Source organism: Delphinus delphis, chromosome 9 (assembly GCF_949987515.2).
Source record: "Delphinus delphis chromosome 9, mDelDel1.2, whole genome shotgun sequence".
In the NCBI taxonomy this organism is placed as follows: domain Eukaryota; kingdom Metazoa; phylum Chordata; class Mammalia; order Artiodactyla; family Delphinidae; genus Delphinus; species Delphinus delphis.
In genome coordinates, this window is record NC_082691.1 from 92,305,346 (window position 1) to 92,322,345 (window position 17,000).

Sequence of the window (17,000 nt, forward strand, 5' to 3'; positions counted from 1 at the left end):
ACACGGGTTCGTGCCCCGGTCCGGGAGGATCCCGCGTGCCACGGAGCGGCTGGGCCCGTGAGCCAAGGCCGCTGGGCCTGCGCGTCCAGAGCCTGTGCTCCGCAGCGGGAGAGGCCGCGGCAGTGAGAGGCCCGAAAAAGAATAATGGCAGATTTGCTGCCACGATTAGGCATAAAATTGGGCTCCAAATTTCCTGGCCTCCAGGACACAGAAATAAACACAACTGAGCGTATAATATACATTATCTGGGAGGAGAACAGAGATCAGTTCCTCAGGTGAGGGGGGATTTTTCCTAGTACCCAATACAGGTGAGAATTCCCAGGTAAAATTTGGTTAAGGCAGTAAGTGAGAGGGTAGGGGCCCCCCTTACCCCACAGCCTTCTGTAGCCCCCCAGGGGTTGGGGGCGAAGGAGGTCTTAGTCTCTTGCAGGCTTACCCTCCTTCAAGGCCTCTGCCATCTGACTGTCATCCTCTACCCATCACCAACTACCTACACCCAGACGTTCCCCTCCTTCAGCGAGGAGTTGGCATCTGGCTCATGGGATTTCTCTCTATTAAGTCTCACCTTCATGAAAACCAGCTTCAATACTCAAGTAAATGAATGCACGCGCACACACACACACACACGCACACACACACACGCACACACACACACACACACACACACAGTCTGCTGGCAATTACTTGGTGCTTAATAAATACCTCTTGAAAGAATGAAGAGTAACATCCTTAAATCCATTTCATAGCAAAACTTAGTGTCCAATTCATAAAGCTATTCATGATGGTCCCTGAGAAAAATTTAATGCATAACACACACAATTCATTGAGAGTAAGTTGGTGACTGGTTAGGTCACTATGGCCTGAGTAGGCTCTTAGAGTTCTGACTTGAACCATAACTAACCCATGGCTAAGGCTCACTTTCTCTGATTTGCATCTGTCTCTTCCGGGCTCTTGCTAGGGTCTGGAAGATGAGCAGTTCAAGGTTATGCTCCCTAGAGGAAAAGAGAAACAGGAGAAAGGCCTCAAATGCTAGTTTGGGCCTGCAAACGCATGAGTTTGGGAAGCCACCACACCAAGTGGAGACGGATCCTGTGGCTCTCGGCCCAGTGGGATCGGAAAGGAAGCAGAAGCCCTGGGTCCTCAGCTGGTTTATTCTCAGCACAGGAAGCAGTCACTTACCGTGGTCACTAACTCCCCCTGCCAATTCTCCAGCTGCCATTCACAGCGGATGACAGGAGACACAACCGCTATTAACATGATCTCCGTGGCCTCAGCAACCTTAAAGAAGGAGGGAAAACACCATGTCAAAGTGCTAGCTTGTCATCACTTCTTCCCACATCTGTCTGTCCATCATCCTTCTAGTCCTAAACTCCTCCTTCCCCTACCCCACATAGGGAGGACCTATTATGTACCGATTTAGCACTGCTAGTTGGATAAAGAAGTGCAGAAGAACTTTGGCTTTCACGGATGTAATATTTATGGTTTGAACAATTTGAGAGTATCCCTCAAGATTTATGACACGTATTCCCTTGTGACGTTGCTGATCTATGTTTTTGCATTTAACACTATGAAGGTGTTGTGTGGGAGCCACGTAGCTGGCAGGTGACCCTAGCTAGCCACCAGCATCCACGTCAACCCAGCATTGCTGTTTTATACTCATCATCATCAAGATCTTAGGGCATATCCCTTGCAAATGGATCTTTGAAATAGTCCCTGATTTCAAGAAGCTGGGATGGAGAGGCAGGATTCATGAAAGCTAGCAAAAAAGCAACGAGTACAAAACAGTATGAGTTCATCATCAGGAAAGAATGACTACAGAGCAAAATTAGTGCTAAAATTAGTGCTACCCTGGGTAGGAGTGTGGAGGGATAAATTAGGAGTTTGGGATTAACAGATACACAATACTATATATAAAATAGATAAACAGGGCTTCCCTGGTGGCGCAGTGGTTAAGAATCCACCTCCCAATGCAGGGGACATGGGTTCGAGCCCTGGTCCAGGAAGATCCCACATGCCACGGAGCAACTAAGCCTGTGCGCCACAACTACTGAGCCTGTGCTCTAGAGCCCGCGAGCCACAACTACTGAGCCCATGCACCTAGAGCCCGTGCTCCACAACAAGAGAAGTCACCGTGATAAGAAGCCCGTGTACCACAACAAAGAGTAGCCCCCACTCACTGCAACTAGAGAAAGCTCGCGCACAGTAATGAAGACCCAACGCAGCCCAAAATGAATAAACTAAACCAAATAATAAATAAATAAATAGATAGATAAACAACAAGGACCCACTGTTAGCACAGGGAACTACATTCAATATCTTGTAATAACCTATAATGGAAAAGAATCTGAAAATGTGTATATATATTCATATATATATATATATACACACACACACATATGTATACATAATATATATAAAACCGAATCACTTTGTTGTATACCTGAAACTTATACAACATTGTAAATCAACTACACGTCCATTAAAAAAAAAAAAAAGATTAAATGTCAGACCCAACAGAAACTACAGGAGAAATAAAATTCTATAGCTAGCAAAAGAAAAAAAAAAAGGGTATTGAATTCCCAGAAGATAGAACACAGATATTCATTTGCTCATAACCAAACAACTGCCAAAGGTGGAAGAAAAGTATTTGGGAATTATCTACCCCACAGGGTTCCCGCTCCCTCTCACATCCCTCCCTGAGCGGACAACCCCGAGCTGGAGGGAAGTGGAAGACTCTACACGTCCGACGATGAATTAGCTTGGGAGACTCAGAGGATCTCCAAGCACTCACCCCCATGCTGCCCATGATCAGAAAGAGGGCAATGTGGAAACGTCTGAATCCAATGGTCTCCACGGCGTCCTCCACGGTGAATGTCTTTGACTAACAAGGAAAGGCAAAGAAAGCAACAGCCTCTGTGGGAAGGGAATGTATGCAGATCATCACTCACCCCAGAGGATGTTGGAAAACCAATTTGTTATTATCAAAATAGTAAATACAGGGAAGAGGGGGAATTAAACGGTAACTTGAGGACCAGAGATTTCTATGATCCCCTTACCTTTTGGCTGTGGCTCTGGGGTCCCCAGGTTCAACTCCCGAAGGCTAATGATGGTGACCGGCTCTGTCCGCTTGGCTGCCATCTTGTAAATGGTTCAAATTCCCCACACGGCTTCCCTGCAGGAAACAGGGGAGGGAAAATGCCGGAAACAGGGGAAGGAAGAAGGAAAGAAATAAAATCTAGTGTATATTCTCCTTTAATCTTCATAGAAAATCAGTGAAGTAGGTATTATAATTTATCACTATTTTACAAGGAAAAACCTGAAACGCGGACAAGTTAAATCGTGGAGAGATTGAATGGCCAAACGAGAGAACTGGGCCCTGGTGGCTAGTAATCAACCTGGAGAGGGGGGCCAGGTGAGCTCCTGACAGTTTAACCAATAGGGTCCTCTGACTGGGAATGAAGGTAGGCTTTGCTACAGAAAACTAATCACAATAGCCAATGCTTTACATCTTCATAGATCCTACGGTTTACAGTGTAATCATATGTTATACTTATTTTCATTTAATTCTGACAGAAACCCATGGAGCACTTCTTTTTATTTCCCCCTCCCACCCCTTTTTGGGTATTTAATCCTAAAAAAATCTTAACCCTAAAAATCAAAAGAAAAATAAAACAAGGAAAGCTGAAATTAGTGAAAAATTTTTTTCAAATGGCTTTAACATAGTAATTGAACTCTACATCCCTAGCGGGATAAACAGATATCTTAATCTGTTCTCAGTAATTATACTGTTAGTAATAATGGTGGTATCATTATTTTGATACTAGTACATTTTATAGGATAAAGAAATTATGTTACTATTATTAGGAACCAAGATTTTCAGTGTAAGAAGATACAAAAATCAAAGAAGTTATATAAAGACTTTATATCCTAATTTTGAATTGCAAATATCAATATGAGTTCATTATGTATCATACACACACACACACACACACACACACACACACACACACATACACACACAAAGAAGAATGGTTGCAAAGAACTGAAGCCCATCAAAGATACCAAAATTTTAGGATTACTAAAATGATAATCTCACTGATCCCCTTTGGAGAATACTAAGAAACCAACTCATTATTCTGAAAACTAGTAAATGTCTTGCCTTTCTTGTACAGATTGTCTGTATTTCAGGGTAACCAAACAGTTGGTGAAAGAAAAGTATTTTTTAATTTCAGCGAAAACATCCTAAAGAAGGATAGAATTAAATTGTGATTGTACAACTCCTAAAGAAATAACGGATCCAGGCAACGACCATCAACGGCTGATAAACTACTAGGTGAAAGGCTGAGAGAGAATTTTACTCAGATGGATAAGACTTATAACCCCTGAACCCAACAATGGCTCCTCATGCCACGGAAAGAGATGATCAGATGTGATGTTGTTCCCGATGAGATGCACGAGGAAGGAAATACACAACATCACCAGTGCCCTAGTCTCATCAAGAGAAATTGAACATGAATCGGAACAAGCCCCTAGCTCTAACTACACAGGGGATGAAGAAACGTGTCAAACTATACCATGTGGATCAATACGAAAAACCCAGCATGCTAGCAGTTCTACAGGTTAATGCCCCAACCTCTTCAATAAATAAATGGCAAGAAAAAAAGAGGAAAGGAGAACCTATAGACTAACAGAAAGGAGACACACCAGCCAAATAAATGAGTTAATCTGTCTGGAGCCTCATTCAAACAAACCAATTGTAAAACAAGAAGAAGAAAGCAAATGAGATGAAAAAGAGATGATAGAACATCAGGGAACTGCAAGCAAGGTGGAAAGTCTGATGATATTAAGGAATTACTGATGACATCATTAGGTGTGACAACGATATTATGGTCACAGTAGAAAAAAATCCTTACATTTTAGAGATACATGCTGAAATATTTAGATGAAATTTGACGTCTGGGATTTGTTTTAAAATAATTCAGTGGTGGGTTGGGAATAGAGTGCAAAAGAAGGAGATGGGTGTATAGATGAAAAAAGAATGGCCATATGGTGAAAATTATTGAAGGGGATAGTGGGTATGAAACCGTGCACTTCAAACTGGGACTTGAACCCATGCAGCTGGGACTCGAACCCGGCCAAAACCCACAGTCTTCCAACTGAGATCACACACCTGGTTTCAGGACTTAATGAAGCTCAGGTTCTTGATGTCTCATTGCAGAAAGAATTCAGTGAGAGACAAAATGATAGGTAAGAAGTGGATTTATTTAGAGAGAAACACACTCCACAGAGTGTGGGCCATCTCAGAAGGTGAGAAAGGCACCAGGGTATGGGGTTGTCAGTTTTTATAGGGGTGGGTAATTTCCTAGGCTAATGAGTGGGAGGAGTATTCCAGCTATTTTAGAAAGGGGCGGGGATTTCCAGGAACTGGGCCACCGCCCACTTTTTGATCCTTACGGTGGGTCTCGGAACTGTCATGGCTTCTGTGGGTGTGTCATTTAGCTTGCTGATGTGAGTGTGTACTGGGGCTCAAGGTCTAGTGCAGTCGACTTATCTGCCATCTTGGACCCATTTGGTTCTAATCAGTTTATGTCTAATCAGTTTATGTCCTCGGGCTATGTCATTCTTTCAAAGGTTGTGCCCTGCCTCCTTCCCTCCTGTTTCAGGTACACTGGGGTTTATTTGACCATCCTCTGCTTTTGAAGATGTGTAATATTTTTCAAAATAGATAGTTCAGAAAATGAGGTTCTGAGATTCTTAAGTAACTTTTCCAACGTCAGACCACTAAGAAGCAGCAGAATCAGAACTCAAAGATCCCCTTTCCCCAGAACACAGAAATAGCTGCAGAGCCGCTGTAGAGAAGCACGTCAAGGTCATCAGCGTTTGCCAAGCGCGAGCTCTATATCTTGTTGTGTGGGCTCCTGTGGAGACTTTGTAGGAGGGTCTGACAGTGTTCCCTTCCCTAAGAAGTTTTTAATCTAGCTGGGGACACAAAAGATACACAGAAAAGCAACTATACTGTAAAGTAGATATTATTTGTTTTCTTAAAACACTGTCACAGAGACACAAATATTCCCAGATGGGAGAGCAATCAATAACGCTCAGAAATGAGTTCATGAAATCCTCTCTACCAAGGCAGACCATGAAAAGTACAAAAAGCTGTTATTTTCACAGGGTGGAAAAAGTAAAAATGATTGGTCTCTCAGCCCATCTGAGAGGCTGAAATTCACAAAGATACACTGTTCTGGAAACTCCTACTGCTCCCTTTCCAGAAGCTGTCCAAATACCCTTTCGAGGGGTGTTCTTTATCTGGTAACTTTTAAAATAAAGTAGTTATGAGAAAAATCAGCTTAATTTGATTATAAAAAGGACTTCAGTACACATTAAAAATTGGCTATGACTATCATGTTTCGAGATGATAAACTACTAACTTAATCAAAATATGAAAATGAGGCCATTCGGTAAGAATTAGATGGTGGTGATGGTTGCACAACCTTGTGGCTATACTAAAAATCACTGAATTAGACACTCTAAAATGGCGAATCTTATTGTATATAAATTTATCCATTTTTTTCCTGAAGAATAGCCATGCCAATCGCAGTAGCCGACTTAAAAACCAAAAGTGATTCTGGCCATTTTTAGTGTTAGAGAATAAAAGAATTTAGTTTGGTAGGCAAATAATTTTTTTAAATCCCAGTAAGTTCATCTTAAGTTCAGTTACAACTAAAATGCTTAACAGTAAATTAAATATTCAATCAACACTTAATCTCTTCTACCAGTCAAGTTTTATGACTTCTCATAGCCGTCTAAACATGTTTTACAATTTTAACAATCATGAAGGCTTACGTTTTAGAGAGTAATAACAATCTCCAGCAAGTCTGCTTGCTAAAGTATTGAGTGGCAAGAAAAGAAACCCAGGCAATCTGCCACTTACTATTAAGTTTTAATTTGATGTGTGTGTTTTAACTGATTAGGTAGCTCCATGGGTCATAAATGCCCTACATACTTTCCTTCTCTTATCAGCAAAGAGAAGTGATTCATCACAGAGTTCCTGGAGAGAAAGGTGTTAGGTCCAAGATAATTGCTTCAGTTTCTCTTCAATTAAAGCTGAGGGAATTCCCTGGCGGTCCAATGGTGGGGACTCCCGCTCTCACTGCCAAGCGCCAGGGTTCAATCCCTGGTCGGGGAACTAAAGTCCCATGAGCCAGGTGGCACGGCCGAAAGAAAGGAAAAGAAACAAGCTGATGGCAGGAAGGGAGGCTCACATTTGCGATTTCATGTGTCTTGATTGAAGAGACTGATATTACTTGGTTTCCATAATATGAAGAGAACTCTGCCTTCAAATTAAAGTGGGTTATTTTCCTCTATTGGATTTGCAAAAACCTTAAAGATCAGTTGTGCCCAATGTAAGGGAAACAGGCACTGATTTTGGTGTACATGGCTACAACTTTTCCAGAAAGCGGTTAGGCAAAGATGAAAGAATGTTGACTAAGCAATTTCACTCCTAGGATTCATTCTAGTGAGGTAATCAAAGAGGTGAACGAAGATAAAGGTGCATGAAAGCTCAACACACTGTTCTTTTGACAACAGCGATGGAAGAATTGGGTACCACTTAAATGCCGACCAGTAAAGACGTGACCAAACAAATTATAATACACTCCTGTAACAGAATGTCATTTAAAAGCTCGTAGGTGAAAGGCTATTTGGCGCTGAAAAGCATTTTCCAAGGTGTATGTACCTAATGTATGTATACAATGATCCCGATTCATAAAATCTCATTTAAATACACACCTGCATAGAAACTTCAGGAGAGATGTCTGAAACTGTGTTTTGTCTTTCAACAAATATTTATGGAACACTACGATGTATCAGACAATAAAATATCATGAAAAGGGTTCCTGCCCCCAAAGCACTTACAATCTAATGGGGGATAAAGGCAAGTATTCAGGTGGGAACCACATGGTCCCAAGGGTAGCAGAGGTTGCTCTGGCAACGTAAGGGAGGCCCTGCTTTGCCGAGTCCTGGGACCCAGGGAGGCGAGTCCTGAAAAACTGAGACCTGAAGGCCGAGGAGGATTTGGAGCTCTCCTACAGCCTTGAATGGTTCACTTCCAGACATACTTTCCACAGGGAAAAAATAAAGCTCTCTGTGTGTGTGTGTGTGTGTGTGTGTGTGTGTGTGTGTGTGTGTGTGTGTGTGTGTGTGTGTGTGTATGTGCTTTCTTTAGGCTACTCAAGTGAAGCAGTGGGAGTAGAGAAGGAGCAAAGAAATCTGTAACTGTCTGTGATCGACTGTAAACACCACTACACTCGGACTAGCCAGGTATGTGTGATTTTTAACTGATAAACTTCCTTCTTTTAAGTGTGTTATGAGGATTAAATGAGATAATGCTTGTATAATACGGCACAGTGCTCACTGCAAGATAAGCGCTCATGGTCGCACTGTTTCTCATCTCTGAATAAAGGTATCAACTAAATTTCTAAAATTTCACCATAATCACAAATCAATTACACTCAGGGTAAGTTTTTAAGCATCTACAGTGTTATCAAATGTATATCTCTCCAAATGCAATTATTGCTAATATTTGGCCAACATGAAAACACCTTGGACTCAAATTAAAAACCACCCAAACTGGGGGAAAAAAACTTGCTTGTTTTCTAAAATAGATTGATTAAATTTCAAGGGTCAGCTTAAGTGGTGTTAGGAAGCCCTCACACATGCCATACGCCTATTGGAACATAAGACCAAAAATAACCTCTCTAATCAGATATGTAACAGTGATATCCACCCAACCCAGTCACCTTATACTTATGAAGAGCGCAACAAAAGGGGTAATTTTCACTAAGAACGCGCTTGTTCTACATTGCTTTCAATTGTAAAACCAGCGTATTTTACAGAAAGAAAAACCTTCTGAACATGGAATGGCCTGGTTGGTGCAGGGGTGCGGTGCTGGTGGACAAAAAAGCTGGCAGTCACGTGTGACCCAGACTCCACTCAGAGGAGCAAACCCGTTCAGTTTCGCCAACTGTAACATCAATCTTTCTAATGCCCAGCACTTCCTTGAAGATGGTCAAGGCTCAGATGCATTCCCAGTGTCAGGGGAGTTGCCGAGGGATGGAAAAAACAAACATATAAACTACCCGCAACAGAGAAAGTTTTCATTCCTGCCCTAGTAGGTTATACGGGGCCTTCAACCACAGGATTCCTTGGTGGGGGCATGTTGGTTGTAGGGGTGCAGGGTTGTTGATAGGGTATTATCAGGATTTTGTTATTCACATCTGAATTATAAAGAGGCTTACAGGACTTCCCTGATGGCGCAGAGGCTAAGAATCTGCCTGCCAATGCAGGGGACATGGGTTTGAGCCCTGGTCCGGGAGGATCCCACATGCCATGGAGCAACTAAGCCCATGTGCCACAACTACTGAGCCCGCGGGCCACAACTGCTGAGCCCACATGCCACAACTGAGCCCATGTGCCACAACTACTGAGCCCACGTGCCACAGCTACTGAGCCCACGTGCCACAGCTACTGAAGCCCACACTCCTAGAGCCCATGCTCTGCAACAAGAGAAGCCACCACAACGAGAAGCCCACGCACTGCAATGAAGAGTAGCTCCCACTCGCCGCAACTAGAGAGAGCCCGCGGGCAGCAACGAAGACCCAACGCAGCCAAAAATTAATTAATTAATTAATTAAAAATAAATAAGTAAAAAAAATAAAGGGGCTTTCATTCCATGTCATTAAGAGGACACTCGAATACTAACTCAAAGTTAACAGATATGGAAAGTATTCTCTTACTACATTTTCTTGAGTTCCAGCCAAAAGTTTCATTTAAAAAGTTTTTATAAAGAGGACAAAATATTTCGGAGATGAATATGAGGAAAGTTACTGAGAGACAGAGCTTGTAATCTCAACGCTGAAAAAGAATGTTGGAAAAGCTGAGTTGGCATCTTCTATTCTTTGGCTCCCTAAGTCATTCTAAATCCCTTCTAGCCTAGGAAGAGGATGGATGATGGATAAATGCATGGAGGGATGGACAGATAGATAACCAGTCAGACCAATTCAAGAAAATAGGGACTAACATGGGGAAGAACGCTCCACATCCCTCACTATCATTCCTGAAAACCTACAATAGGAAAGTAACCATTGCCTGCCTTCAAATAACTGACATATTGGGGATTTACTGTGAAACTCAAGGGTTCAGATGGAGTTCAGGCTTCATTCAAACAATTTCTAAGGAACTGATGGACATTTTATTCTACTGCATTTTGCTACACTTAATTTTTGAGCCAAAAATAATTAGGCCGTGTAGAGCTTTTTAAAACTGAACTTGTGTGTGTGTGTGTGTGTGTGTGTGTGTGTGAGATGTAATTTGTTTTGCAATATCATCAGTAAGAAGAGAGAAATTTTTATACTCCATCCATATTCAGCCAAGTACTAATGGTCAAATCCCCTTGGCTCCCAGAGCAGAAAAAGCAAATCCAGATCTATGTTGCCTGTCGGAGTTTCTTACCTCTCTGTATTTCCTGGGAAGCTTTCCAGTTTTGGGCTCTTCTGCTCTTCCTTACTGCAGCTGAGTCTTACACAGAAGTTGGGCCACTGATGGCCTCTTGGGGGCTTCTGGACTTCCCTTCCCAAGAAGCCTGGCTCGCAGGTCTTCTCCTCCCCTTTCAGCTTAGTTCTGTGAACAGGATTCTTTAAGGAACAATCGTGCATCCTGGGCGACTGAGTGACATGCCGGTCACACCCTCTTCTCAGCAGCCCTTCACCCAATCCCTTTTTAAAGGGGAGACGACATCTCTCATTGAGACAGAAAGAGGCTGCCAATCCTTGGAGGAAACTACTATGTCGTTCTCAAGAAGGCCGGGGATTTCTGAAAGAACGGGGGTCTCAAGCAAGGGGCAGAGGGCAGCTTTGTTTTTTCACGCCTTTTCTCACAGCCATCACTGTTTAGAATTAAACGGCAAAAGGCTGTGATCCATGCAGGCATAGCGTATTTTTAGATAGCCGTTGAGAAGGGCAGTGATGAGCCGAGAGAACCTTGAAGCGCTCTGGTGACCTTGGCAGCACGGGGATTTATGGACTTACAAGAACCATTTATTTACGTACTACTTTAGTCTGTCCTTTTCTTTGATCAATGCCATTGGCTGAGCACCTCATCCATGCTCGGTGCTCTTCGACCCCCAGCAATACGTGGAACACTCCAGTTCCTGCCCAAGGGCACACACGATAAAGTATCGAAGTTGGAACTCATAGATACGGAGTCTTCTGACCCCAACTATATCATTCTTGAGCTCAACCTGTTTTGATCATTAAATGAATACTTGCTGAGCACCTGGTTGTGCCTTAAATTGTGCTGCACAAGTCAGGACACCAACGTGGAAGGTGACACGGACGTTTCCTTGGGCTTGAACGACGACACTTGAACATGAACAATCGTCAACCCCGCTACACGGAGGGGCAGGTGGGAGCTTAAAAAAAAGAGAGATCTGTCCAAAAGGCGATTTTGCATTTGGTCAGCTCTTCTGGAAACTTATTACAAGCTAGATACTATGTGAAACTGCTTTGTAAACTGTAAAGCACTACACCAATGTTAATGACACTTAATTCTACCCGTATAGTTACCATAAAGATGGTAATTAACCTGAACACAGGCTGTTCAGACTAGTCGACGGAACACATCTTCCTCTACACCTGGATCTTGGAAGTTTGCCAGTGAAGATGCATAAGGAGTGACTCTGGGGCCGGCTGACCCAGAGAGCATCAGGGTAGACTGTCTGGCAGTCTCCTTTCCGGCAAGCCATTTTCCAGAACTTGCTGAAGCCTACAGATCTCCTTCTCCAGTTAACTCCAGCACAATGTGCACTGAGAATAAACAAAATCACTGATGATATCATGTTGTCACACTTCATTCCACAGGATTTAACAATTCGAGCCACGCCAGGGCCAGGCCTCCATCTGAACAGAGAACATTATCTGTGTTTCCTCACCTGGAGTGAAAACTCTTGAGAACGTCCCTAATCCTGTAAAACTTAGCCCCCGACAAGGAAAAAAGGTATTTGAGGAAGGAGGCAATGAGGAATAAAAAACCATAACCTTTCTCTAGGGTTACTTTGTGTAACTCTATTGTTTAGCTTTGGCCTATAGTTATCAATACTCAATTTTACAGAATAATGTTGAAAAAAGACACCTTAATAACAAAGTGGATGACCCAGAAGTTTAATTACAAGAAAATCTCAGTTTGGCACTCCCCTCTCCCCATTTCTCAATCATTCTAGGATTTGACAATTAAGACCCCGCATGAGGTTGAAATGACTTGCCTGTGTAGTCTCTCTACGACATGGTTAAGTCATATCAAATCCCAAGGCTTACAGATACAATACATGGCTTCCTCCCTCCAGTTAGCGAGAACAATCATTCCATTGACTGCCTTATGCAGGCTGACGTTAAAGACAAGACAACACTTCTTTCATTGGCACAGAGACTGGTGTAGGAGGTGACTGATGGAAGAGGCGGCTGCAGCCGCCAGACGTGCAGCTACTGCTCAGCTGTCCCGTCCAGGATTTGTTTAAAGGAGAACGGAGAAAACTTGTAACCAGCCCCGACGTAGAACTTGTTCTGGAACTCCACCCTGTTGTTAGGGGCAAGGAAAAGGGGGTTTGAACACATAAACGAGAGGCTGGCAGCTGGAGAGGAGAGGCTGGCAGCTGGAGGGGAGAGGCTGAGCATGTGTAAAATCAAGCACCAGGTGACGAAGGCGCCCCAGGCTGGCAGCCACCACAGGAATCCTCTGAGGCTTTTTTTTAAAATCCTTCTCTTGCCTCCCTCTTACACCTTTCCCTCCCCTGACCCCACTTCTTCCAGGCCTTTGCTAGTGGCCTCAAGGACCAGAGCATGACCTCCCCCAGCTCCCAGCAGCCGGGAAGCCCTCACTAGGCAGTACCGGATAAGGAGCTGTGATGAGACAGCGTGTCACCAGGTTGTACGAGGTTTTTTGTTTCCATCCTGATCTTAAACTGCGGGGCTTACATGATTGCAGAACCACCAGAGCCTTGACATATATATATATATATATATATATATATATATAAAGATGTTGGAGGTAGGAGTTTAGTAATTTATTTATTTATTTTTGCTGTGTTGGGTCTTCATTTCTGTGCGAGGGCTTTCTCTAGTTGTGGCAAGCGGGGGCCACTCTTCATCGCGGTGCATGGGCCTCTCACTATCGCGGCCTCTCTTGTTGTGGAGCACAGGCTCCAGAGGCGCAGGCTCAGTAGTCGTGGTTCACAGGCCCAGTTGCTCCGCGGCATGTGGGATCCTCCCAGACCAGGGCTCGAACCTGTGTCCCCCGCATTAGCAGGCAGATTCTCAACCACTGCGCCACCAGGGAAGCCCTTGACTTATATTTTTAAAACTTACCTAACAGATACCATGTATGATCATTTCCGCTTTATTATACTGCAGAGTTCATTTCTTTAATGAAACGGGGAGAAATGATGTTATAGCCTCGGGCAGGGGACCCTGTGATTCTCTCAACAGGTGAAGTGTAAAACCTTTCCTTTATGAACAGTGGCCACAGAGGGAGGGAGGAAGCCCCAGGGTTGCTAAGGACAGTCTGGTTCAGGGTGCACAGGAGCCCTGATGCTTCAGTATGGACAGCACGCTCAAAACCCTGGGCTGAAATGTGACTTGGGAGAGAGAGAAGCCTAAACAAATGTTTTCATATTCATCAGCCCAGTGATGGCCGACAGTCTCTGGACACATCTGTGAATGTCAAGGGCCTCCAGTGAGTGCCTTCCTCCTGCTGGGTACCCTCCTTCTGTTTCCACTTTCCAAGAGTTTAGTCGCGGGACTTCCCTGGTGGTCCAGTGGTTAAAAATCTGCCTTCCAATGCAGGACGCAGGTTCGATCCCAGGTCGGGCAACTAAGATCCCACATGCTGCAGGGCAACTAAGCCCATGCGCTGCAAATACTGAGCCCACACCCCACAGCTAGAGAGCCCACGCACCACAACTAGAGAAGCCTGCATGCCACAACGAAGATCCCGCGAGCTGCAACTAAGACCCGACACAGCCAAATAAATAAATAAATAATTTTGAAAGGAAAAAAAAAGAGTTTAGTTGTCTGTTCTGTTGGTATAACTCCAGCACTCAGCAACAAAGGCCAGACATCCCAGATTTGCTCAGCATTGCCCTCTGTGAGCCTTTCAGATCCGTCATCTTACCAACAGTTGAAGCCAATTATAATAACAAATGAACATTTCTAACATGTCTTACAGAGCAGTCACTGTATATGTATATAGGCTCCCAGGTATTACATCATTTAATATCATACCAACAAGGGGACTAAACTAAGCTTCCAAAAAGGTACGTGAATTGCTAATGTCACACAGCAGGTCAGGATCTGAACCCAGTTGGCTGGCCCTACAGCCCATCCTCCTTCCCTAGAGCACACTGAGAGCATCTACCCTACAACCAGTTCTTACCAGTGCAGCCGCAGGGCGTGCAGGAAAGCCGAGAGGCCCTCCATGATCAGAAGGATGGCTACCGTCAGAACAGCAAATATGGCAAAAATGATGAAGACCCCAATGAGTCCTCCCCAGCCTTGCACACGAAGGCCAATGTTCATCACCATGGTCCAGAGCACTTCAGACAGTTCTGCAAGATGCAGGAGAAACATTCTCAACCACACAGTTTATCGGGCAAATGCAGACTATTCTTACACCATAATCCTGGACCTGCACACCCTACGACTCAGCAACTCCACTCCCAGGTGGAGAAGGCGGTCGTGTGTGCCCTAGGGTACCTGTGTGAGACTGTCTACGCAGCTTTGGAGGAGCTTCCATCAAGAGGACAAGTATAGGAGGGCATATTATTCACCAATGAAAGTGAGCAGACCATAGCTACTGGCAGCAACGTGAATATATCCGAGTAACATCATCTTACGCCAAAGAAGCAAAACACAAAAGAATATATGTACTATGATTTGATATGCACTGAATGTTTGTTTCTCCCCCAGCCCCTCAAATTCATATATTAAAGCCCTAACCCCAAAGTGATTGGTACTTGGGAGATGAGGGTGGGATCCTCATGATGGGATTAGTGCCCTTTTAAGAAGAGATACCAGAGAAACCCCCACCCCTTCCAGGGAGATACTGTAATTACAGGAGTTTGTGCAAGGAAACAAACACAGCCAGAGCAGTCAAGACCACACAGACGCTGAGCACTTGCTTTTCTGCTGTAAGTCAACAATCAGGCTCACTTTCACTGCTTTGCTTTCTATCCCTTTAGCACACATTTTGGCCTGGCTTCTCTGTTCTTGGCATTATGCCCAGGGCTGGGAATGCAGAGATAAAAGTCAGGGTCCTTGCCTTTCAGGAGATGACAGTCTAGTAGGGAGACAGGCTAATGAGACAGAATTACAATCGGGGCTAGGATAGGGGCACCTCCAGAACCCAGGGGAAGGGCACCTTCCAGACTGGGGGCCAGGGAGGAAGACTACCCGGGAAAGGTGCTAGCTAAGCTGAGTTCTGAAGGAAGGATGAGACATCAGGTGGGGAGAGAGTGAAAGAAGGGAAGAATTTTACAGGCAAGGGAGCTGCAGGGCAAACATAGAGGGGCCCAGCTAGTGTGGCATCTGCGGGAGCCTCAGTGCAGCTCCTTGTGGCCACTGCACATGAAATGGGGAAGCGGGTGGGGGTAATCGGGAGCCGGTGGGGCATGGAGGGAAATACCAAGAGACAAGACTAGAGAAGCAGGCAGAAATCAAGAGGGGTTTTACACAGTAAGTTGATGAGTCAGGATTCCAGACTTAAGTCATTCTTGAGGCTTGAATCTTTATACCAGGAGATGCAAGGGGCCTGCAGAAACTAGGAAAGGCAAGGAAATAGATTCTCCCCAAGAGCTTCCAGAAAATACAGACCTGCCAACACCTTGTTTATAGGACTTCTGGCCTCCAGACGGTAAGATAATCAATTTCATAGTGTTCTGAGCTGCCACATATGTGGTAGTTTGTTACAGCAGCAACTGGAAGCTGATACAGAGGGTAACCATTCCAGCAAGATAAAGCCAGACCTACTGAAAAAGGTCACTTCTACTATGAAAGAAGAGCCATTCTTCTGGTCAGCGCACCAGAGATGACCCAGAAGCCACTTTCACCTAGACGTACATTGCATCTGTTTCCAAAGGGACAGGCGATGGTGACCCTGCCATGCGGCCCGCTCACTCACGTGCATGCGCCAGGCTGAGGGCCCAGAGCCGGAGGTAGGAGGCTGTGTTGGAAATGCAGCCCAGGCAGTACTCAATCGTGTGGATGGCCTGATGCACAAAGACGTCTCCAAAGCTGAACTGAAAGAGAGAATTTGTAATGCTATTTCATTAAGTACTTTCTACTCAAACGTATTACAAATGATACAACGGACGAATAAGGCCTGGACTCTGCTGTTAAGACACTTCCAGTTGAACGAGGGGGAAATAGGTATTAATATATTTGTAGAAACAGAATGAGCAGCCCACAGTAGGACATGTGTGTGTGCAGTAACATTTCCCAGAAATGGCTGAAAAGAGCTCAAAGCAGCAGAGTGGTTGGTTGGTAAGGGGAGCTGAGATTTGCGCTGAGCCGTGAAGAACAGGGAGGGAAAAAGAGAAGCCAGTTCATTCCTGGTAAAGAAAATGACTCCGGGTGAGGAAAAGGCAGGTGGTTGGGAGCATCATGAAGGTAAGTTTGGGAGAAAAACCATTTGGCTCGACTGGGAGCTTGCTGAGGTGAGGAAAGACTCAGCTGTGGAAGCCGTGGGAAAGGCAAGGATGGACACAATCGAGAAAACCACCTGGAGTCATGAGGAACCAGTAGAAGTATCTCAATAAAATAAAGAAATATTGGAGGCAAGATTAATCTGGTAGAAAAATGGATCAGGGAAAGGACAGCCCATAAGCAAAAAAAGCCAACTTGTTGATTATGTTAGTAATCCAGGTATGAGGGGAAAAGGAACAATGCAAAGACAGC

General features: G+C 44.3%; 2 protein-coding genes across 2 annotated transcripts in view; both read right to left on the bottom strand.

Moving 5' to 3' along the window:
• SVOPL (SVOP like) overlaps positions 1-3,138 on the bottom strand; it is a 68,619-nt gene extending 65,481 nt beyond the window's left edge. Inside the window, 3 exon segments of the mRNA XM_060019801.1 lie at positions 1,180-1,278; positions 2,792-2,883; positions 3,057-3,138. Coding sequence (XP_059875784.1) covers positions 1,180-1,278; positions 2,792-2,883; positions 3,057-3,138 — 273 coding nt within the window.
• A 9,395-nt stretch (positions 3,139-12,533) lies between these two features.
• ATP6V0A4 (ATPase H+ transporting V0 subunit a4) overlaps positions 12,534-17,000 on the bottom strand; it is a 47,249-nt gene continuing 42,782 nt past the window's right edge. The window contains exons 18-20 of the mRNA XM_060020019.1: positions 16,225-16,342; positions 14,482-14,653; positions 12,534-12,627 (exon numbers count right to left, since the gene is read on the bottom strand). Coding sequence (XP_059876002.1) covers positions 12,534-12,627; positions 14,482-14,653; positions 16,225-16,342 — 384 coding nt within the window. The remainder of the gene's footprint in view (positions 12,628-14,481; positions 14,654-16,224; positions 16,343-17,000) is intronic.